The sequence below is a fragment of the Chamaea fasciata genome, unplaced genomic scaffold (genome assembly GCF_029207755.1).
Source record: "Chamaea fasciata isolate MVZ Bird 193981 ecotype frontalis unplaced genomic scaffold, bChaFas1.0.hap1 SCAF_5, whole genome shotgun sequence".
Lineage (NCBI taxonomy): Eukaryota > Metazoa > Chordata > Aves > Passeriformes > Sylviidae > Chamaea > Chamaea fasciata.
The window spans coordinates 67,456,920-67,479,871 of NW_027094090.1; the positions used below are offsets into that span (position 1 = coordinate 67,456,920).

At 49.1% G+C, this 22,952-nt stretch overlaps 1 protein-coding gene across 1 annotated transcript in view; it reads left to right on the forward strand.

Annotated features, from left to right (window-relative positions):
- Window positions 1–22,945, forward strand: part of CACNA1C (calcium voltage-gated channel subunit alpha1 C) — a 449,625-nt gene extending 426,680 nt beyond the window's left edge. The window contains exons 37-50 of the mRNA XM_066184282.1: window positions 1,097–1,188; window positions 1,923–2,088; window positions 2,935–3,062; window positions 4,668–4,764; window positions 5,838–5,940; window positions 7,634–7,735; window positions 8,695–8,822; window positions 9,928–10,062; window positions 10,891–11,243; window positions 13,491–13,619; window positions 14,058–14,167; window positions 16,021–16,124; window positions 19,230–19,547; window positions 19,819–22,945. Of these exons, the coding sequence (XP_066040379.1) occupies window positions 1,097–1,188; window positions 1,923–2,088; window positions 2,935–3,062; window positions 4,668–4,764; window positions 5,838–5,940; window positions 7,634–7,735; window positions 8,695–8,822; window positions 9,928–10,062; window positions 10,891–11,243; window positions 13,491–13,619; window positions 14,058–14,167; window positions 16,021–16,124; window positions 19,230–19,547; window positions 19,819–20,115 (2,262 nt within the window). The 3' untranslated portion in view covers window positions 20,116–22,945. The remainder of the gene's footprint in view (window positions 1–1,096; window positions 1,189–1,922; window positions 2,089–2,934; window positions 3,063–4,667; window positions 4,765–5,837; window positions 5,941–7,633; window positions 7,736–8,694; window positions 8,823–9,927; window positions 10,063–10,890; window positions 11,244–13,490; window positions 13,620–14,057; window positions 14,168–16,020; window positions 16,125–19,229; window positions 19,548–19,818) is intronic.
- The last annotated feature ends 7 nt before the right edge of the window (window positions 22,946–22,952 follow it).

A 22,952-nucleotide genomic window follows, 5' to 3' on the forward strand; every position in this document is an offset into this window, starting at 1 on the left:
GGCGTGGGGCTGGCCAGGCAAGGGAAGACCCATGCATCCAAGAGGAACTCCTGAGGAAAATTACCATGTGCTGACCCTCCCTCCTGTCCGGCAAGGCCATCCCACCATTGTCCCCGTGCTTCTCTTAGGGTGCTAATTATCAGTGACATTACGTTCCCTTGAAAAGCAACTGGGTGTTCTTTCTCTCAGAGCTGCTCTGGTCCTGCTGCTTGTTTTGGCTACGGAGAGTTTGCAGCTCTCAGCCCCAGAGATCTCTGCCGCGTTGTCATCAATGGGGAATAAATAGTCCCGACTGTGCCGCGCAGAGACTTTTCTGCCACAAAAGGTTTGTTAAGCTCTCACTCCCTCTGCCTGGAAGTGCCACGGCTATCCAAGATTTTTTAAAGAAGCCTGAATACTCTGCTGCACTGGGGACTTCCCACCCAAAAAAGGGTTTGCTGATGGCTGCAGGCTTCGTGCCGTGGCTGGATGAAGGTGAACAGGTTGGTGTGGCACGGGAGGGAAGCTCTAGGGCATCCTTGTCTGGGCAGATCTGGTCATCGTCTTCATGCTGCTGCAGTCGGGGAGGACGCCTGAAACACCTGCTGGTGACTACAGAAGGGCAGGCATTTGGACAATTCCAGATCCAAGGAAATGTACTTTACGTTTCTTTGTGAAGATCCAAGGCCCCCCCACAGGAGATGGAAGCTCAAGGCTTTGCAGCTGCTGCTCTTTTGCTGTCATTTTCCCCCCTGACAAAGAAGCAACGAAGGAAGAAACCTTTTCTTCTCTGTTGCTGATTCCTTTCAGCTGGACTCCCTTCCCATGTGAGTGCCTGTTAAAACAAGCCCCCATGTCATGTATTCAGTGTATGAATAAGGAAGGACGCCTTGTTTTGACACCAGATGCTTCTTATTGCAAAACTAGTCCTCTTCTGGTGATAAAGCAGAAGCCAGGGAAGCAACAACATATATGAAAGACACACAGAAGAGTTTCTTTTAATAGAAGAGCAGATCCCGTGAAATATCAGAGTCAGGGTGAGGCCAGGAGCCACGGGTGACAAGAGGTTTGGGGGATTTTGCGGGGCTAATCTGAAAAGACCTCTGCTTTCCGCCAGGTGTTTGGTAAAATTGCTCTGAACGATACCACAGAAATCAACCGCAACAACAACTTCCAGACCTTCCCCCAGGCAGTGCTGCTGCTTTTCAGGTGGGTGTGTGACAGCTCTGCATTGTGTCAGTCTAGGGGAGCGCGATTCCTCTGCTCCCGGGCACAGCTTATCTCCTTCCACCCTGTCATGCTCCCGAGGTGAGTAGTTACATGTGCTTCAGCGGGGGGAGCCCGGGGGTTATGTCAGATGGAATGACCAGCCCATTAAACCCTGGTAAGGCTCAGTGCTGGGGAGGGACACGAGTCCTCCTACACGGAAGGAACGTCGCCGGTTTTCAGTGCTGTCCAGTGCTGATATGCATCAAAAACTTGTTTGATTCAAATCTGGCCGGTGTGACTTCCAGCAGGGAAAGGGACGTGGTGAACTGGTGCTTAGGAATGGCCATGCCCAGCTCAGCTCAGCACACCATCCTGCTCCAGCTGGGGCTGCTGAAGGGGTGGGAAATTCAACACTGTCATAATTTTGGAGGAGTTTTTTAGATGCAGTGCGCAGCCACGTCACACACATCTCCACGGTTCTGGTTGGAACGTGAGAGCCCCGTACCCAGAGCAGCCAAATCCAGCCAGAAATGGTGGTTTCACTGCCATCACTGTTGATGGCAACAAAACCAAGCAGAGGAGCAGGATATGCCAGGGGTTGGATGTCAAAGCCATCGGCCTCGGTGGCAAAATTCCCATTAACGTCCACGGGATCAGGAACAGGTTGCGAATGTGCCAGACCCTGACACATCCGAGGTCACTGCTGTCTTGCCCTTGCCCTTTGCCTTGCCCAGGTGCGCCACAGGTGAGGCCTGGCAGGAAATCATGCTGGCATGTCTCCCGGACAAGAAGTGTGACCCGGAGTCGGAGCCGGCCAACTCCACGGAGGCCGATCACTCCTGTGGCAGCAGCTTTGCTGTCTTCTACTTCATCAGCTTCTACATGCTCTGTGCCTTCCTGGTGAGTCCCCGCCAGCCCAAACCTCCCCTCTGTCACACTGAGCCTCTGCTTCCCCAGTGTCAGCAATCCACGGGACAGGAATGGTCTCCAAGAGGGGAAATTTCCCCAAGGGGTCTTTCCCAGCAGCACCCTTTCAGTGATAACAGCCCTTCCCTGTTTCCCTGCAGCTCTGGGGGATGCTGCGCTTCCAATCCCAATCCTTGGTGCCCAGCAAAGGAGCGCTCTTCCCCTCTCCTCCTCCTCCTCAACGAGAAAACCAAATTAGTGTGTTGTGGGCTGTGCTGAGGCTAGCAACGCCTCAGCCACACTTCCCACCTCCCCTCCTACCTCCCTTCTGGCTGCTGAGCAGGTTTTTCCTCCCCTGCCAGCAGCAATGACTGTGAGAATACACATATCCCACTTGCATCTGCTCCGTGGTTGCAATGTGGCACTGCTCGGAGCGACAGCACACGCTCTGCAGCTGGCAGCAGAGCCCAAAACTCTCCCAGTGAGCAGCAGCAACGTTTTAAAAGGTTTGGTCTTGGGCCAGGAGAAAGGACTTTTATCTCAGCCCATTCTGCCAGGCAAAGACACAGGTAAATAAAAAGCCACCACAGCGCATCTAAGAATTCAGAAAAAAACTGTGCCTCATCCGTTTAGCAGGGAAGAGAAAAATGTCACCATCTGGGAATATTCCACCTCTGGGCTCTTCCCATTTAAACTGGGGGGCTGGCATAGGGGAATAAAGATGCTAACCCCAACGGCTTCTTAATTTTGGGAGTCCAAATCCAGACCTTAAATGGAGAACCTGGTAAAATTTACTGTTCCTTGCCTCATCCATCGCATCATCTCTCTCCTTGTTTGCAGATCATCAATCTTTTTGTAGCTGTTATAATGGATAACTTCGACTACCTGACACGGGACTGGTCCATTTTAGGACCACACCACCTGGATGAGTTTAAAAGGATCTGGGCAGAGTATGACCCTGAAGCTAAGTAAGTAACCCGGCCTGGATATCAGAGCTCCTCGGGAGAACAGGCCCATTATTTTCTGTTCTCTAGACTCAGTGCAGTAAGTGCCATGTTCCTCCTGCAAGAACTCATTTTTTTCGGCGCAAAACCCCTAAAATAAATATCACCACAAGGTACTGCTGGCGAATCCATAAGCTCAAAGCGCAAGATAGAGAAATCTCAACACTCAGGCTGCACTGCTACCTGTCAGGCCATTGCTTTACTTTCTGTCAGGGAGACAGAGACTTAGTGAGGGGCAGCAGGAGATTGAGGAAAAGGTGATTAATTTTTTGTTGTGTTTGTTTGGGATTCTGAGCTGTGACTCTCCTGCTTGGCTTTGTACTCAGAGCAGAGCTGCTGTGCTCAGATCTCTGGTTTTTTTTCGTATATGCCCCATCACCACCTGCACATTCACATTGTCTGCAGGGTTATTCACAACAGCAGACTTGCCGGGATTTAAAGTTACACTACAACAACTCGCACGAGGGCTTAACTGACACAGTCAGTGTTCTATGCTCTGTTTGACACATGCTCAGGCTTAAAGTGCATTTAGATCCCCGTGGCATTGCTGTACAGCTGACAATTGTAATTGCAAAGCCCCCTTCATAATGCAAAAGCCGTGGAAAGAGATTTGGGTGTAAACTAAAAGCAGATCTCTTTCGGAGACACTAGTCTGGCCTCAGGCTCTGCCCTGTGTGAGGGTGTGTCACATTATGACAGTGATAAATGAATTTTAACGCTTCTTCCTGTTCAAGGTGAGTTCCCAGGCTGGGGACTTTTAATATGGATGGGGAATAAGGACAGACTTCTAATAAATATGCCTTTTGTTAACAAAACAGATGCTGCAATTTGCGCTTGCTTGAAGGCAAGACTGCAGTGGCTGAAGCCATAGAACAGACTCAGTTCAGATGGCATCCTGCTCCTCCCTGTTTATAAATGGGAAACTCTTTAATTCCTCTTCTCCATCCTCATCCCATGCCCCTCCTCTGGCTCTGGTGGCTTTCCTCCCTCCGTGAGATTATTCTTCTTTTGAGATGCCATTTACCAAACCTAAGAGAAACCCGAGCGCTGCTGTGGAGGAAGTTCAGTGCTTCGTTTTGTGCTCACTCTTGTGACAGCCCCAAGCATAAACAAGTATTAAAAGGCAGTGGCTTGGGGCTAGTTATGTGGGAGGTAAACCAAAAGGAAATAGACCCTTTACACCTCTCTGCCTGCCATGGCCTCAGCCCAGCAAGGAAATAAGTAGATATTTATTTTGAGAATGTCAGTGATGGGAAGAGAAGCCCAAATTTTCTGTTCACGCACTAAGAAACTGCAACATGGAAAAGGCTGAGGTCAATTCCTGCAAGTATTGACGCAAGTATGACCGACAGCTGGGATTTCTGCACTAGCAGAAGTTAGATGAGTGCTGGGCAAATCCTGCAGGATTGCCAGATGCAGGAGGCCTGGAATAATAATCCTTTGAGCTATGCCTGGGCTACAGGGAGCAGCAGCATGAGGCTAGAGAGACCGTAGGGACACTTTTAGCTGCACTCTGCAGGCAGGCCAGCCCTGCTCAGGGTGCAGCCCTCACTGTGCTTTCTCTTCCAGGGGCCGGATCAAACACTTGGATGTGGTGACGCTGCTCCGGCGGATCCAGCCTCCGCTGGGCTTCGGGAAGCTCTGCCCTCACAGGGTGGCCTGCAAAGTAAGGCTCGGGGTGATGCCTTAAGCTTTGGCTTTCATGGTTTTCAGGTTCTGTGGTGCCCAGGGGTGCAGCTCTGAGCTCACAGTCAGTGTCACTCAGCTCTGCACACAGCAGGGACACAAAACACATCCTTCTCCTGCTGCACGCCAAGCACAATTTTCAGGCCCAAGAGCACAAACAAGGGTGGCTGGAGGGAGGAACGAGAAGGATGGGACCTCACAGCCTGGAGCTGGAACTGGACAATTAAACCCCAATATGCAAATGGACCAAAACTTATAAAAATGTGAGACCTCGTGACCGTTTGTCCATTTTGTGGCCATTTTGGGTCTACCTTGGGTGTAGCCCTAGTCAGGCTCTGTCCTGCCCAAGGTGGATCCTGGAGACCTTTCAATGAATCCCTGCTTTATTCTCTAGCTCTGTCCAGTCTCTCTTCCAGGTCAGCCTTCCCAAGGCATCAGGAGAGGCTGGGCCCACAACAGCTAAACCAGAGAATCACTCACAGAATAAAGAATAGTTTTGCCTGAAAGGTGTCCTAAAGACCATCTGGATCCACCCCCTGTAGCTGGGCTGCCTTCCACCAGAGCAGTTGTTTTACCCTAAACAGCCTGCTGGGTGTGTTTCCTAGCTGACCCTGCCCCACTCACTGGGCACATCCCAGCTCTCTGCCCCCCAGGCAGAGCCAGCAGCAGCGTGTCTGAGCAACCCCTGGGCTGCCCTGTGCCTCTCACCTGCTCCTCTGAGCTGCAAACACCCACTCGAGGGCTGCAGGGTCACCAGCTGGTGGGTTGTGCACTACTCAGAGTTTTTTGTCTGGTTAGGAGAGCACATCTGTGCTAAATACAGCTCTCAAGCACCGAGAGCAAGCATCTGCTTGTGCTGTCAAACGCCCACCTCGAGACAGATTAGGAGAGGTAGAAATAACAGGGCACTCTCATTGTGTAACTAACCCACGGGCCGTGGATATTCACATCAGAGGGATGGCAGGTCTGGAGGGAGGACGTAGAGAAGAGCATGCTCCTCCAGTCCAGGTGTGTGGCAGTGTGATTGTTGTCTCTCTTCTCTCCATCCCACAGCGCCTTGTCTCCATGAACATGCCCCTGAACAGCGATGGGACTGTCATGTTCAATGCCACCCTCTTTGCCTTGGTCAGGACAGCACTGAGGATCAAGACAGAAGGTGAGAAGCTTGCTGACTGCAGGGATGCAGAGGTGGTTCATGCCAAGGTGTCCTGAGCTGGAGTAAACCACCAGGGACATCTTGGTAAAAAGGATCCAAATTACTCATGTGCAGCCCATGGGACAAAAAGCTATGTAAAGAGGTTTGGAATAATAATAATAATAATAATAATAATAATAATAATAATAATAATAATAATAATAATAATATGTTCTAGGGAAAGTACAGTGTTTCCCACTGCCTAGGAAGCCAGTGCTTCCTATGGTATCGTCTCAAATTATTGATCACATTCTTCACAGTGGTCGGAAAGTTTAAAGTTTTAGATCAATGGCCGCTCACCCAGCAATTAAGAGAAGGACAAAGGGGAAAGAAGCCTCCTCTTTGTAGCCTGTCTGCAGAGCTGAGCCACTTCTTGACTGCTGCTGCCACTGATCTTCCAGTCCAGGGGAGAAAAAAGAGCTTGGGCTTGAGGGTCTCATCTCACAAAACTCCTCCTGGGCTTCCATTAGCATGAGTTAACATTTCGCTGTAGTAACAGTGGTGTTGCAAAGGCAGATGAGAGGCAAAGGGACTGTTAATAGCTTTGCACAGACAGCAGGTACATTTGAGGAGAGCGGACAAGATTTGGGGCTCAGCTTGTCCTCTTTGTTGCACTCTGTCGCCTGCTGTAATGAAAGGTCTTGGTGTTGAGCCAAAATCTGGCTGCATCTATTAATGAGATGCATTAAAAGAGAGCGTAGGTGTGTGATTCACAGCTAAACACCCCTGCCTCAGGAGTGGCTGCATCACATTTCAGGAATGGGGAAGCAGTGACCGGCAGAGCTGTACCTTACAGTGCCAGCCGTGCACAGCTGAGCCAAAAAACAATGGCAAAATGAAAAAAAAAATATATATATATATTAAGGCCTTGAAAGTTGTGCTAAAGAGAATTTGACTGGTAGCACAAGAGACTCTCCTGAGGAAAAAGCCACCCACAATCCCTGTAAGACATCTTGTGTCTTATGAAACAGAGACCCAAAAAGGACTCGGTTTTCTTGTCTGTCTGAGCCTCAAACTCTCAGAGTGATTGCCAGTGAACTCCTGGGAGACCATCTAAAGCCTCAAACTGCTTGCTTGCTTGCTTTCTTAGCCTTAGCAGGATCTTTTAAGTGGTCAGGGCAGGAGTTTGGAATTAGCCCTGCCGAGTCAGATTTCTGCCTCTGATGCTGTCCATGTGTTGCATCCTCAGCAAGTTATTCAGGGTCCCCATCTTCACTGTATCCTATCACAAGAATTACTGCCATGCAGAGCCCTGTGCAACACCCTCAGGAGCCTTGGTGCTGGGGAGAAATAAGAAAAACTGCAGGAACAGCACCTTTAGGAGGACAAGATACTGCTTTCAGACACCTAGGGAGAGTAGAGAGGGGTTTGGATGTACATCAATCAAGAAATAAAACTGGAGGTGACTCATTTGAGAGGAAATGGGTACCCAGAAGCAAAGTCACCTCCTTACCCAGAGACGACCATGCATTTTTAGGAAGAAGACCTCTTGCTGTGAGGGAGCTTTAGGAATGGTCTGAGCATCTCTTGGCCCAAAACTTTCCACTGCTGAAAACACTCTGATATTTACCTCCTGAGACTTCCGTGCCAGACTTTAAATTGCTCCTCTGCAGGGTCTGCTTAATTCCTGTCTCTGATGGTTTTCACCCTGCAGGTAACCTGGAGCAAGCCAACGAAGAGCTGAGAGCAATAATTAAGAAAATCTGGAAGCGCACCAGTATGAAGCTGCTGGACCAGGTGGTGCCTCCTGCAGGTGGTGAGTGCAGGGTCTTGTCCCTGTCTCTGAATCTCTCTGGTTTTTTTCCCCCTGACCTTTTTTTCCCTCATCAGGTGGAATAGAGGGGACAGGCTTTCTTCTCCAAGCTCTCTGTATTTCATCAGGCTGAGGTCTGTTCTATACTGACGTGGATATGCTGTTCTTACTGCTGTGAAATCAGGGACAGAAAGAAAAAAAGGGCATAAACAGGTGTTGGTGTATAGGCATCCAGAGTGGCATTCACTGACCTCCCAGGTGGCACGAAACAGCGCTTGGCAGTCAGCCACCAGAAGCAGGCAGGTCCTGAGCCTCGCTCAGCCTGCTCTGAAGGCAGTGGACCATGTCTTCTAAAATTTCCAGTGGCTTTGCAGTAAGGAGGAGAGCTACCTGGAGAAAAACTTTAGTACACATTTTGGCTGACTGACGGGTTCTATTGTGTGGGAACACAGCTGTGACTGCATTTCGGGGGAGAGGTGATCTTCTCTGTTCCCTCACACCCATGTTAGGCACAAAGGGACAGCATTCCAGTGCACAGAAGGGTCAGAGCAGGCCTGGGATGGATGATCAGTCAGATGCTGTTGGCCAGCCAGCCTGTGAATAAGTCTTCCCCCAGGCTGTCACAAGACAGCAGCATGTGTTGACCCAGACTGGGAGGCTGCTGCTATAACGAGATCCTTTGTGGTTAACCAGCGCCAGAGACTGCAAAGGTCAGATGTGCTCCTGCTGCAGGGGTTCTGTGGAAAGCAGAGCCAGGAGTTCTGTGGCAACCACCTGCACCTCTTCTCTTGACTATTCCCAACAAGCTTTGGCTGAGGAGCAATCCCTCCCTTCAGCCCCGCATCCTGATGCCATAAAAAAGCAGAGATACAGCGCCCGGTGTTTCTGCAAGGCTTACACGAGCAACCGCCCTGATAAATCAGCTCCTTGTTGAATTTATTTTCCCACCCTCCCCTTTGCAGACGACGAGGTGACCGTGGGGAAGTTCTACGCCACTTTCCTGATCCAGGAGTACTTCAGGAAGTTCAAGAAACGCAAGGAGCAGGGGCTGGTGGGGAAGCCCTCGCAGCGCAACGCGCTCTCCTTACAGGTGACAAGCGGGCCCCGAGCAGCCAGGGGGGGTACACTAGAGACAGGTGGCCCCACTCCCCTCCTCGACCATCCTGGGGGTTGCAATGGGTTATCCCTACCAAAAAGGATTATCCCACCAATCCTTTGGGATCAATGCCTGTGTACCGTGGGCTCACAACGCCTTAGCTCTGGAAACGGAAGGCGCAGGTGAGGCAAAATCACGATTCATCGATCTGCCGGGGATATTTGAAATTTGGGATGCTTTTAAAGAACTGGTATGAGGTGTCCTACAGACATCTGTTTCCTCCCACGCACATTTGACCCATTCTGAGTGCACGTTGCCAGGAGGCAAAATCACTTAAAAAAGCAAAAAATCATAAAGGCCATCCAACAGACAGGACGGTAAGGACTGGGATCTGTTCCCCACTGTGATACTTGTTCACTCAGTAGATTCCCAGGCTGTGTGACAGAGAGAGAGAAAACCCTGCTGACTGTACAAGCAGCACTATTTGTGTCCCTCGAGGATACACTGAGAGAAAAGGGTGACTCTGGAGTTTCAGCGAGCTGAAAAGTGCTGTGATTTGGGCGCAAACACAGAATGAGGCCTCAGTACACCCACAGCTTACCACCCTGGATGGACTCTTTGGAGCAGACTCCAGTCAGTGAGGGCTTTGAGGACTTTGCAGCTCCAGATGCCAGGAGCTTAGTTATTAAATCCCTATTTAAGCTGCCGATCAAACAGAAGAGATTTTCTGAGGCACCAGAGTACGTGACTCAGCTGGAACTGAGGCTGCTCTAGAGCTTCTGGTTGTGGATCTGAGAAGCCAGAGCTGAAAGCCCACAGACCTGCTTAGTCAAGCCTGTGGATTTACATCTTGCTGAAGCCAAGGACTAGCAACAAACATTCCTTGGTTTGTATTGCCAAGAGTTTCTGTCTCTGAGAACTCTCTCTGAGTTTCTCTGAGGTGGAGATGAAAGAACAGAATTTGTTGGCGTTTCTCTAGGAGCTGGGGGTGCAGTGTTAACTAAAGGGGCTCCACAGTGTGTTAGGGAGCAATGGCAATGCTGCAGCCTGTCCTGTGCCCACTCGGAGATATGAAGCTCTATAGTTTGCTGTTTTGCAGGCTGGGCTGCGCACGCTGCACGACATCGGGCCGGAGATCCGCCGAGCCATCTCTGGAGACCTGACAGCTGAGGAGGAGCTGGACAAGGCCATGAAAGAAGCTGTTTCTGCTGCTTCAGAGGATGATATCTTCCGGGTAGGTTCTGAACAAGTTTCTGAGCTGAGGCTGAGCTCAGAGTGCCACATTCGCTTTCGTTCGTTCTGCGTTTCAGCTGCGCCCTCCTTGTTTTGGAGATCTCACTAGAAAAGACCGGTGGACCTAGGTGCTTAGTGAAAGGTCCTAAGGTCTTTGCACAGTTTCGTCCCAGTTCCTTCTCCCTTTCTCTCCAGGGAAACTTCTCAGAGGAAGATTCCCTCTTGAAACCTAAATTAAAGAGCAGATCAGATCTAGCAATCTGCAGAGCAGCAGCCAGGCACACTTCAGGGTTTTGTTCACTCCTTTCAGTGGCACTGGTAGCACCCTTCCAAAAAGCACACAAGAGCTCCTATGGAAGGAGAAAACTTTCTGAGCAACTTAGCTAAACCTTTTCTTTCTTTTTTTCTTGTAATTCTTTTCTTTTGTAACTTTTCCTCTCCTTTGGCATTTTCCTCCTTTCTTTACAGAAAGATGCTGTCGGTCCCTTTCATTACCCACCATCCAAACAAAACTGGCTCATTGAATTTCTCTTCATATCTTCGTCCAGGTTCTTAATAGTTTCTGGTGCTCTTCTCAAATTCCCCCTCGTATCCATATGTCCCTTTGCAATTGCACTGGGAAAACCACTGGGAAATCCCAGCCTGTGTGTTCCTAGTCCCCGTGACAGAGAAGTCCTCACACTGCCTTCTGGAGCAGACAGCACCGATGCCATCGTGCCCACTTTGGTCCTCACTTTTTTTCCCCCTCAAGAACAGCCTAAGCAGGAAAACACCGGGAGCCTCGCACATCTCACTCACAAAGGAAAACCCCTTTCTGTTTCTGTGGCAGAGAGCTGGAGGCTTGTTTGGAAACCACGTGAGCTATTACCAAAGTGACGGCAGGAGCGGGTTCCCCCAGACGTTCACCACCCAGAGACCTTTGCACATCAACAAGTCCGGCAACAACCACGGAGACACCGAGTCTCCGTCTCACGAGAAGCTGGTGGACTCCACCTTCACCCCCAGCAGCTACTCATCTTCGGGCTCCAACGCCAACATCAACAATGCCAACAACACTGCCCTGTGCCGCTTCCCCAGCCCGCCCAGCTACCCCAGCACCGTCAGCACGGTGGAGGGCCACGGGACCCCCTTGTCGCCCACCATCTGCGTGCAGGAGGCTCCCTGGAAACTCCCATCCAAAAGGTAGGCTTCCCAGCGGACAGGGAGCCAAGGGAGCAGGAGTTGGAAGGTGCATGCAAACACCAGAGCACTGCTGATTGAGCCTTCTGGTTCTCCACCCGTGCCAAAGCCCACAGGGCCACAGGCACGCACCAAGTGGCCGCTGCAGAGCACCTGCACTCTTGCTGACCAACACACTGGATTTCTTTGGGTTTTATCAGGAGGAAACCTTTGTTAGATCCAAAGGGAACCTTGTTTATCCCTCCTTCACCACAGGGAGGTGTTTCACCAACTGGCAACTGACTGCTCTTCACGTCTTAATGGCCCGACAGGGAGCTTTGTTGAAGTCAGTGGTTTTTCATTCAGCAGGTCACATCCCTAGAGAGGTCACCAAAGACATTCTGCTAGGAGGGAGGCGAGGTTTTCAGAAACAAAGCGAAGAAAATCCCCTTCTCTGGACAGTTTTCAGGCTCTCTACACACAGATGACTAACACAAAAAAAGAATACAATTTTTCTCAGTGGGAGATTTTTTTTTTAATACTTTCAGAAACAGCAGGAAAGAGATGGAATTTTTTTTTTTCCCAGTGCAGAGAGGGAACAGTGTGAAAAGGTGGCCAAATGCTGCCCCCAGGAAAGGACAGGACAGGACAATAAGACAGAGGAACTTCGGTGGGTGCGGAATTGCCCAAGTGAAGAGTCCCGTGGTTTTTCTATTTCGGGCCTTCCTGAGGGAGGCCACGGGAGTTACACAACCTGTGTTCCCCTCTGCCCTCCTCCCTGCTGACTCGTGCTGGTGTGACACTGCTAACAGGGTGTTCTTTTCTCTCCTTGCTTCCCTGGGCACGTTCCCTGAATTAGGACACATTACTACGAGACCCTGGGACGGTACGTGTTCTCCTCTAACGCTGCCTGGGTGTGAGACCCACTCTCTCCCTCCTGTCCAAACTCCAAATTCCCATTAATGCTGAATGTGAGCTCTCCTTTTTGGTGTCAGTAGGGCTGAAACAGAGATACTGATCACCATGACAGCTCCAGAAAATTCTCCCAGTTCGGGGCACGTAGCAATCTGTGTTCTGGCTATTTTCTGGATTTGGGGTTTTTTAGAGATTCTAGCTGGGCTCACACATCTACACATCCTCTGATCACAGCACAGTGAGGTACACCCTGGATAAAGGTACACCCTTTTTTTCATAAAAAAATTCCGTATAGTTTTGGAATAACTAATAAATAAATAAATAACTAATAAATAAATAACTAACAAATAATATAGTTTTGGCTAAACACAGCCAGTTGAACAGGAGGAGATGCCAGGTTCTGATTTTTGTTCCCCTCTGCACCTTAGAAGTTTTAGTTGCCTCCCATTTCAGTCGCAGCACTGTCCCACAGGCTCTTTCACACAAGGCCTACTCACATTTCTTCCAATGGTTTTGGCTTTAGCCAGATGACAAGACAATGTTGCCTCCCCAGTCCCTAAAAGATTTTTTTTAAAAAAATGCCACCCTGCTCTCTTCTGCAAATGCCAGTAAGAAACTGAAATTGTTTCCAGTACCTCCATGTCCGTACCTCAAAGATTCAAGCCACCTCCTCAGAAAATCCGAAGTCCAAATTAAGTGAAATACAAGCGCTGAAGTGTGAAACAGAGGGACAGAGAGGAGGGCAAGCAGGGAATCGAGGGCTGGCACACCTAAGGCTTTGAACAGACCCTACTGAACTCAGTAGAAGCACTCTGCAGTTAAAAAAAAAAAAAAAAAGGGATGAAAGGTGGAAAAGCCAGCAAGGATGAGAATGTGACCAGGAGGCGGAGGGCAGATCTGGTGCAGACTGAGGGGTTTGGGAGGCAAAGGCCACACATCACAGAGATGAGGAGGTTACTGTGGGTGTCCAGGAGGCTCCTCTGAAATCCATAACCAAGTCTTTTGCAACAAGGGAAATAGCTTATTCCTGAGAGCCCATCTCAGATTTTTCAGTGAGGCGTATCTTTGGAAATGTGTGATGTGCGCATTAATGGAGTACAGGTGGTCACAAACGACAAAATACATTTACAGTGTTGTTCAGCACTGGTTTCAGAAACTCGTCCTGTGAAAGAGGACACAGACAAAGGTTATTTCCTTGTATTTGTGAACTCTGTAGCTCTGTTCAGTCATTGATTTTTCCTATGATGGCTCTTCAGCATTATAATCAACTGAGACAGATGGAGTCTGTCATTCTTGTCTTTGTAACAGGTTGTCTTTACCGTCTCCATATCTTGACTTGTCTTTTTTGCTCATTAGCTCCAGTTCCAGAGACAGCCAGCTGGCAATTGTTTGCCAAGAGGAAGTGTCTCAGGATGAGACTTATGATGAAAATTTGAACGAAGACATTGAGTACTGTAGTGAACCAAGTCTGCTCTCTACCGAAATGTGAGCTTTGCAGCTTTAGTCAAGGTGTTTGGGTGGTTCTTTAATTAAGGGGGAGAGGTGGGAAGAGGTGACATTTTTCCACAAAAATGCCAATTTGCGGGAGAAGGTCAGGAAATTTTAGACAACCCAACACGAGAAAATAAGGGTAACATTGAAAAGGATATTTTTCACCTAGGACTTTCCTTCTCTGAGTGAGACATCTGGATCTGCAGGGCTGCCCCCCACGGTGATTTCTACCCCCTGATGTTCCCAGAGCTCATTTTTAGAGGGTTCTCTGTCTCATGGTCTCTTGTTACTTCTCCTGGACCAGTAATAGTTTGAAGCTAGCTCGCTGCTGCATCCCTTTGCTAGCATGACTTTCCTGGCTTCCTTGCTGGAAGAGGGTTTATTCTGCCCAATATCAGCTGCTTTTCTAAATCCCTCTGCTCTCCTTCCCAGGCTTGCGTACCAAGATGATGAAAACAGACAACTCACTCCGCCAGAAAACAACAAAGGAGAGGACAGCCGGCACTCTCCGAAGAAGGGGTTTCTGTGCTCCTCAGCTCTAGGTAACCTCCCAGCAGGGCTGGGCTGTGTTTCCTCCACCTTGCTGGGGTTCCCACATCTCCCCGGAGGAATCCCAGCCCACGTGGGTGTTGCTGTTTGCTGCGTTCAGCTCGTGAGGTCAGGAGTCCCAGGGCGTGCGGACAGTCCTGGTCAGGCACACGGCTCTGCTGGCTTCCCACTGGGCCAGCAGATGAACCTGGGGCTGTTTGGACAGTCCCTGCGATCTGTTTGATCAAGGCTGCCTGTGAATTAGGGCAGGTTATTTGAGAGCTGTGGACTCTCCAAACAATCACCAGGGAGCCAGTGAGTAGGTGAGCCTTGGGTCTGTGTGCTCTGCTCTGTGTGTATTCAGCGAGGAGAAATGAGAGATCCTGTCCTTTGTCTGCTACCAGGAACACACTGAATGTCAGATTAATTTAATACAACATAAATTTGCCTTCTGCTCTAATTGTACCTGGAGATTTTCAAGTGCTTCGCTGTCAGGCGAAACCCATGAATCACAAGGTTTTATGAAAGTATCGAGAGAGTCTGTGGGAAAATGAACTCTTTTAGGTATAGCATTTTTCAGGCTTTTTCTGAGTATTAGTGTGCTGGAAAAGGGCTCTGAAGGGAGAAACTAAAAGCAATCGTGTATAAAATACATTTTTACAGAATAACAGTGACAGACCAGGTAGTGTCACGTTTAAAGTGAGGCAAGTGAATCTTCACTGAAATCCTCCAGGATCCTTCACTGTCCTAACAACATTTACTTGATTTCAAATCTTAAAATATTAAGCAATGGCAACATCTATATCTATCTGTAAGGCAGTCGGCCCTTGATACAATGCTTCACTAACTACATTCTAGTGAATATTTATATACTGATGTCACACTCATTTTAGTAGTTGGATTTTTTTCCTCTAGAAAGAGGAAATACTTTTAACCTACATTGTAACTTTCATTCTCTGGGTTGTAACATATTTTCTCCAACCCTGAGAGGGCTTTTTCTCAACAATCCAATATTATAGATACTTACTATTTTCAGAATTCTAATTTTCTTTCCTAATTTAGAAAAAAAGGCAACAAAATCAAGAAGACCACAAAATCCTTTAGTGTGCCACGTGTTGAATCTTTAATACTGGATTTATTTGCCAGTTTTCAGAAGTGAAGCACTTGATCATAAACGTACTTTTCAGTAGTTTTAAATTCTTCATTGGGAGTACCTTTCTCGTATTTAGAGAAGTAAAGTTTAATTTTATGGCAAGCAAACAATGTGACTGTTTCAGTAGTTCCCTCTAAAATCTTTTTCTTTTTCCGTTCCCTTCCTCTCAAATTCTGAAAATGCTTCACGTCTAAGTCACCTTCCATTCACCAGTAAATTGATGAATTCGGCTGCGCTTGCCCTTGCTGCAGACAGTCTCATAAAGTGTGGCGCGTCTGGCAGCTGAGGGACACAGATCACATGCCAGCAGGGCACCAGTGTCACCTGAGCAGCACAATGTCCCCATCTGAGTGCTGTGTGCACCACAGAGCCTCAGCTGCGGCCACCCTGCTCGGGGCTCTGCCTCAGCCGCACAGGTCTGAGAGGGAGGGAAAGCAGCTGCACGTGTTTTAAAGGAGAAAAGAGTTCAGAATCCTACCTGGCAGCTTGCTTGGAAGGGAGTGTGGATTGGTTTGTGATGCCTGTGTGCCTTCTGTAAACACATCTGCTTTGGAAAGGGCGTGGTGCTTGCTAGGTGTAATGGACAGAGCCCAAAGCATGTGTGTCTTTGCTCTATGCCCAGTGGGACTGCACTGTAAGAAACTGAGAACAGGTCAACTGAAGTGTATCGTGAGTGATGGACACATTGTGTGCGTGTGTGTGTTGCTGTTTCAGGTCGAAGAGCATCTTTTCACTTAGAGTGTTTGAAAAGACAGAAAAACCAGGGCGTGGATGTCTCGCAGAAGACAGTCCTGCCTTTGCATCTGGTCCATCATCAGGTGAGTGTTAATAACGCCTGCCACCGGCAGTGCCCCCCCAGAGCATCCCAACCCACTGTTTAAGAAGCATTTGGGATAGATTCTCACCCATACCAAAGGCCCAGGGTTCAGCAGTCAGGATTTTTATCGTTCCCAGAATGCTGCAGGAATATGTGTGTCCCTTGGAGTCAGCCACAGTTATCATTTTCTGATGCCTGTGAAAGAATAAAATAAAATAAAACACTAGCAAAAAGATGAAAATAACTGCCCAATTAGCCTGCTGCTGTGCAATTACACTGGCTTTGACGGCAGTATGTACATGAATAAAGCGTGCACAGTCTACTTTAAGGTAATTAAAGGCAACCAGTAAGTGTAATTAACCATTTTAAAACATAAACTGATTCCATGTAATCAATCAGCTTCTTTGAGCCCTTTGTAACTGTGTTCAGCAGCCTAGCAAATGTATGCTTAAACATGTACCTAGATGATTTAGCCAGCTGTCAGACTCCAGAGGAGATCTTTGTCTTTCGGTTTGACAGTGCCGCTTTTTGTCACCATGAAAGAAAGCAGGTGCAGGTGGCAGTGCCAGCCTTTCAGGTGTGGCTTCCTGCCCTGTGCAGTCCCCCCCAGACAGGGTACAATGGCCTTGCCGCTTCTTTAGGCTGCCACAAGGGCAGAAAATGCCACACAGCAGGAATGGGAGGAGTGAGAAGTCAGAGGAGTGAGAGAGGAATGGGCTTGAGGCTCCCTGGCTTCTCTCACCTCCACTTCCAGAGAGTTATCCTTTAATTCTTGAGCTCCAGAAAGCAGTGGTCTGCAGAGAGTTACAGCTGTGGCAGGGGCAACCAGAAAACGTGTTGGAGCAGGGGGGATTGGTCAGGAAACAGCTTCCCATGTTCACCAGAGCACCAACAGCCCTCCTGAGACTACCTGCCCTCCCAACGGGGGATGCAGAGGGAACACAGGCCCCTCAGCCCACACAGCCGACAGAATCACCTCCCTCCAACCTCTACAAATGAGACGGAGCTACTTCACCCTTCCTCATCCCACCATGCAGCCCAAAACCTGCAGGGAAGGGGCTCTGCCCCCAGAGGTGGCCCTCAGCCAGACTGAAGGGCCACCCTGAAAGAGGCACCTGGCTGCCAGCTGATAACACTCAGCAACATTCACATTTACAAAAACGTTAACCAACCACAGTGCCTAAAATAAGAGCAGAGCGGAAAGGTTGCCTCTGCTAAAGCTAACGGATTGTGTTGCTGTGAATGCTTCAAGAGGTGTTCTCATGGAATACCTGTACATCATGGTATGTAAATGTATTCAGCTGAAGCTCAAAGCAATCCTACAGAGCTTCTTTCAGCTTCCTCAGAAGCTGACATTTTTGATAACACGTTTTGTGTCAAGTTTCTGCCAACAAGCTGAAAAATTGGTTCGGTTGTCCTGCCTGGCAGAGCCAGGTCTCTCCTTGAAGTCCTGGCAGTTTAAGGGAGGTGCTGAGGCCATCACAGCCTGCAGGGCATGACTTATTCAGAAGAAGTTTTAAGGGCTTTCTTCTTCCTCGCTGTAATTTGATGGGAATCTGACATCCAATTCCTGAGAAAGCCTTGGTAAACTTGCAGATGACTAAGATTTTTTTTTTTTCTCAGTGTCATCAGCACAACATAATTCTCAGCTCCCAAAGATTTCAGTGGCAGATGGACTGAGCTTCACTGAGCATCAGCTAGCTTTAAGTCAGCTATCTCATTTAAATTAGTCAGTTCAGTCCCACTGTGGTCAGTGGAGGGAAGGAGCATCACCAAAGGGCAAGTTTAAGTCTTGTGTAAGTCAGAATTTTGAGGCAGTGTTTTCAGGCAGGCATTGAAGAGAAGGGAGGCTTGCCGGTGCCTCTCTGCACAGTTACCTTAGACTACACACAGAGCCTTCCCCCAGCCTGAACACGACACAATCCACAGTTTCTGTGCATTTATTCCATCGCTCAGCCACGAGCTCTGTGAGATGAGCTTATGACTCTGACAGTCTTGCTTATAGAACAAGGAAGCAGTCACCATCAATAAGGCATCAGATCAGCCCTGTTGCAGCAAGAGGCCTCTTGAGGACTTTGTTCTGAGAGGAGGCTGGGTGATTCAGAGGTTGTGCGTGTGACTGCAGGAAGGACTGGATGGCTGAAAGCATAATCATCAGATAGTGATCCTCCCACCAGCGGCAGATGCCTTCAAATCCAGTGGTGGATTTCAAGTTATTGCCAACTGCACACACACATCTAAACTTCACATCTGGTCTCTGTTCAGGTTCCTCAGCAGACTCTTAAAACAGCAACTGGCAGTAAAAGGCCGTGCTGTGTGTGGTGTCAGTGGTGGGAAAATGAGTTGCTCTCTCCCCCAGTGGAGAAGAGGTTGGTGTTTCTGGCAGCACTGTGGGGAATGGGGCTGTATCCCTCCTAGCAATGACATGGGAATGGGGCTGTATCCCTCCTAGCAATGCCATGGGAATGGGGCTGTATCCCTCCTGGCAGTGCCGTGGGAATGGGGCTGTATCCCTCCTGGTACTGTGGGAATGGGGCTGTATCCCTCCTGGCAGTGCCGTGGGAATGGGGCTGTATCCCTCCTGGTACTGTGGGAATGGGGCTGTATCCCTCCTGGCAGTGCCGTGGGAATGGGGCTGTATCCCTCCTGGTACTGTGGGAATGGGGCTGTATCCCTCCTGGCAGTGCCATGGGAATGGGGCTGTATCCCTCCTGGCAGTGCCATGGGAATGGGGCTGTGTCTCTCCTGGCAGTGCCATGGGAATGGGGCTGTATCCCTCCTGGCAGTGCCATGGGAATGGGGCTGTGTCTCTCCTGGCAGTGCCATGGGAATGGGGCTGTATCCCTCCTGGCAGTGCTGTGGCTCCCAGGCTAAAGAACTGCGCTTCTGAAAATTGCCAATCCAGTGCTTGGCACTAGCACAGGGCCCACCATTTGAAGGAAAGCTCGCAAAAGGAGTTTGCAGCACACATCCAAACCCTTCACGGAGCTGGCAGATGTTTCCACAAGCCTCGAAACCCTCCAGGCCTTTCTCGGATGGTTTCTCCAGCACCTCCTCGTTCCATCCCTGCGAGCTCCCTCTCACGTTGTCCCTCCTGTGTCCGCAGGCACTAGCAGTGGCCGGCCTGAGTCCCCTGCTGCAGCGAAGCCATTCCCCCACCACGTTCTCTCGGCTGTGTGCTACACCCCCGGCCACGCCCTGCAACCGGGGCTGGCCGCAGCAGAGCATCCCGACGCTGCGCCTCGAAGGGGCCGAGTCCTCGGAGAAGCTCAACAGCAGCCTGCCGTCGGTTCACTGCGGCTCCCGGTACCCCGAGAGCGGCGGCAGCCCCAGGAGAGCCCGGCCCGTGTCCCTGACCGTGCCCAGCCCCACCGCGGGGAGCAGCCGGCAGTTCCACGGCAGCGCCAGCAGCCTGGTGGAAGCGGTAAGAACCACCGGGGATATTTACAGCGATACTGTGGCACGGCCGGCTAGAAACATGGCCCTGATGGAAGAGCAGGGAAACAAATCCATTGCTGCCCGCAATGCCCCGAGCAGGAGAACCCTTCTCCCAGCAGGGGTTTGGAAGCGTGAACGGGAGAAGGAAACGCGGCGGTGAAGGAGGGTTGTGTTGGAGGTGTGGCGGGGGGCGATGCTCGCAGGGTTACTAACACGTTGTCTTTGTGTTCTGGTTCCCCCCTCGCCCGCTTTGGAAGGTCTTGATTTCGGAAGGACTGATGCAGTTTGCTCAAGATCCAAAGTTCATTGAGGTCACAACCCAGGAGCTCGCAGACGCCTGCGACATGACGATAGAAGAGATGGAAAATGCAGCAGACAACATTCTCAATGGTAACAGCAAGCAGAGCCCCAATGGCAACCTCTTGCCTTTTGCTAACTGCAGGGACCCAGGGCAGGACAGTGCAGGAGAGGAAGAGGAAGAGGTGCAGAACCCGGATTGTAGGATAAGTCAGGAGGAGCTCAAGGACAGCAGGATTTATATCAGCAGCCTGTAGTTGCCAGGGCTGGAAGCGATGCTGGTTTTTTATTTGTTTCAATGTTCCTAATGGGTTTGTTTCAGAAGTGCCTCACTGTTCTCGTGACCTGGAGTAACCGGAACAGCGTTCTTCATTCATTTCTGTTGGGACGAGTCGCAGAGTTGGGTGGTGTAAGAAAGCTTTTCAGGAGCGGATATAACCCCGGCACGTGTCCATGAAGGAAGAGTGAGGAGGAGGAGGAGAAGAGGAGGAGAGCCAGCTCCCTCTTTTTTTCAGTCCCTGCACAAGGAACGACAGCTGCCTCCAGAGCACCAAGGGGGAACCTCAGCTTCTTGTTGTGGATGGCCCTAGCCCAAAAGGACCCTGCGCCAAACGGGTGTCTTTCAACCTTGCTTGTAAAAATCATTTTGCACATATTCTGTATGAGCCTCACCGTCTCCATTAAGCCAAGGCCCTTCGATTGGGAAGGAGAGGAAGACTTCTGCTGTGGATTCCCACACGGCCACGGGGAGGAGGAAGCAGGAGAAGCCCGCGGGCGCCCGAGGCGCGGCCCAGCCCTGCCAAGACTCCGGCAGAGGCCCCTGCCGGCCAGTCACAGCTCGGGCGGTTATTCGCCGACCAATCAGAGCTCGGGCGGTTATTCGCCAGCCAATCCGAGCTCAGGCGGTCTCCTGCCGGCCAATCAGAGCTCAGTGCGCCAACTGTGCCAGCCAATGGCTGCGGGGCTGAAGGGCCGCCGGGCCTGTGCAGAGTTCTTGTTTCGCAGTTTGGTATTTTCTTGAAAGCATGTTGCAGTTTTTATTTTGACTGTTTTATTATTGTTATTATAATTATTTTTGAGGGAGAAGGGAGTGTTTACAGCGTTTTGTAATCACCTACCTTTTTTTGGTTTTGGTTTATTTTCACCTTTGCAGATGTTAAATCGGTTTGATCATGCTGTATTATTTAAACTGGGGAGGGGGGGAGGGCGGTTTCTCCATTGGAACTTGGTAGAAGTATAACGATAGACGAGTTTTACCAACCAATTACGTACACCGAGAATTTGTAATTTCATTTACTAGCGACTGAAAAACTTTTTTTTGGGGGGGGTTGTTTTTTTTTTTTTTCCTTTGTCGTTTTATAATTTAAAGATAGTAGGCAATGCACTTGATATAGTCTTGCACATTTGAGTGATTGGTTTGGGTTCTTTTTAGTGCTAAGTGTATCTGTGAGTGCGTGGGAGCAATAGGAGCGAGTGTGCGTGCGCGCGTGTAAGAGCAGTTCTCCACGCCCTGGGTTGAGCCGCGGGAGATCTGTGTCTGCGGCCATTCGAATGCAAAAACAAACCACTGTCTCTGCTTTCGGGAAGGGAATCAGTAACTTTGCATTTTCTGTTCCACAAGATATGCAAAAACAATGCAATAATGTTAATTTTGAAATAAAATTGTAAGTTGTGTCGGCGTTAAAACTGTATAGAAAAAAAAAATTTACGAGGGTGGGGGGGGAAACAACAAAAAAAAAACAAACCAGAAGACGTTAACGCTTCGATATATTCCGTGTGATGTTTTATTGCATTGATAATGTTTCTGTTGAAGAAACCGTTATACTTGAATTCAGGTCAGTTTCAGTATTTTTCAAATATTTTTTTAAAATGAATTGCAATTGTGCCAAGCAAAGATAACGAATCGAATTAAGTTTGTTTAAAAAAAAAAAGAAAAAAAAAGAATCACTTCTTGTATATTTTGCTGCATGTCAAGTGAATCATTTCGTATTTGGAATGTGCCAAGCTTTACCTTTGAACTTTTAAGTGCTTTTTTACGTGTGGTTGGGGAAAGGGTACTGTTTTATTTTATTTTATTTTTTCCTTTTTTAATTTGTACGATGAACAAAGTGTACCTGGTGTAAGTAACTATTCTGCAATCCACTGACAGGTTGAAGGTTACTGATTTTGCATATCTTGTGTTCACTTTCCTTCTTCCTCCCTCCCTTTTGACGTGCACGATTCTTTATCGGTAGAGAATCTTTCTTCCCGAGACTGGGACGTTTTATTCAGGCTTTGTTTTCTTTCCTTTTGCTCAGTTCCTCTAAAGGTCTGGTCCCACTCAAGGGTGGCAAGACCCCCCAAAGCCCATTTGGCAGATCCATCCTTACACGTTCAGCTGGCACCAGCAATTGAAGGAACAGGGAGGGGAAAAAAATAAATCTGGCTTCAAAATTCTTTTATTAAATAGCTGAACCCTGATCAATTTTAGAAGGATCCTGGGATAAGAATGAGAATAGTTGATTAACTAACCCTGGTCTGGGCTGAAAGCAGAGGGAGACGGAGAGAGCTGTGGATCTTTATTAGGAGAACTGCTGCGGTCTGGTCAAGATGCAGGTGCCAAGCGACTTTTTGGTGTTCCTGTGCATGGTCTCAATCCTCTGCCCAGACTTTAGTGGATGGGTCAGGTACTAAGTCACAAAACATCTGGCAGCGCAGCATTTCCAGCCACATTTCCTGACTGGTAGGTGTGAAACTCTCTCACACTGACGGTTGGCCCTAACCCCCGAGAGAGGCTGGAAAAACAGGCACGTATTGTTAGATTTTTATGCAACTGATTTTTTGTCTAGACTACTGCTGTTTTTTCTCCCTCCTCAGGATGATTCACAGGTCGCTTCCGAGGTGTGATCTGACTCAGAGCTAAACTTTGATTCAAATCTTGAGCTTCTGCTGATGTCCGAGGACACCCTTCACTGCATACGTTGATCACATTATTTTTGTGACGCTCTTGTTTTTCCTCTCGATTCTCCGGGGCATAAAGGAGAAATAGCACAGGGTATTTTTTGACTGTACTTTTTGAACCGGCCAGTATCAGCTCAAGATACCTTGGGGGGAA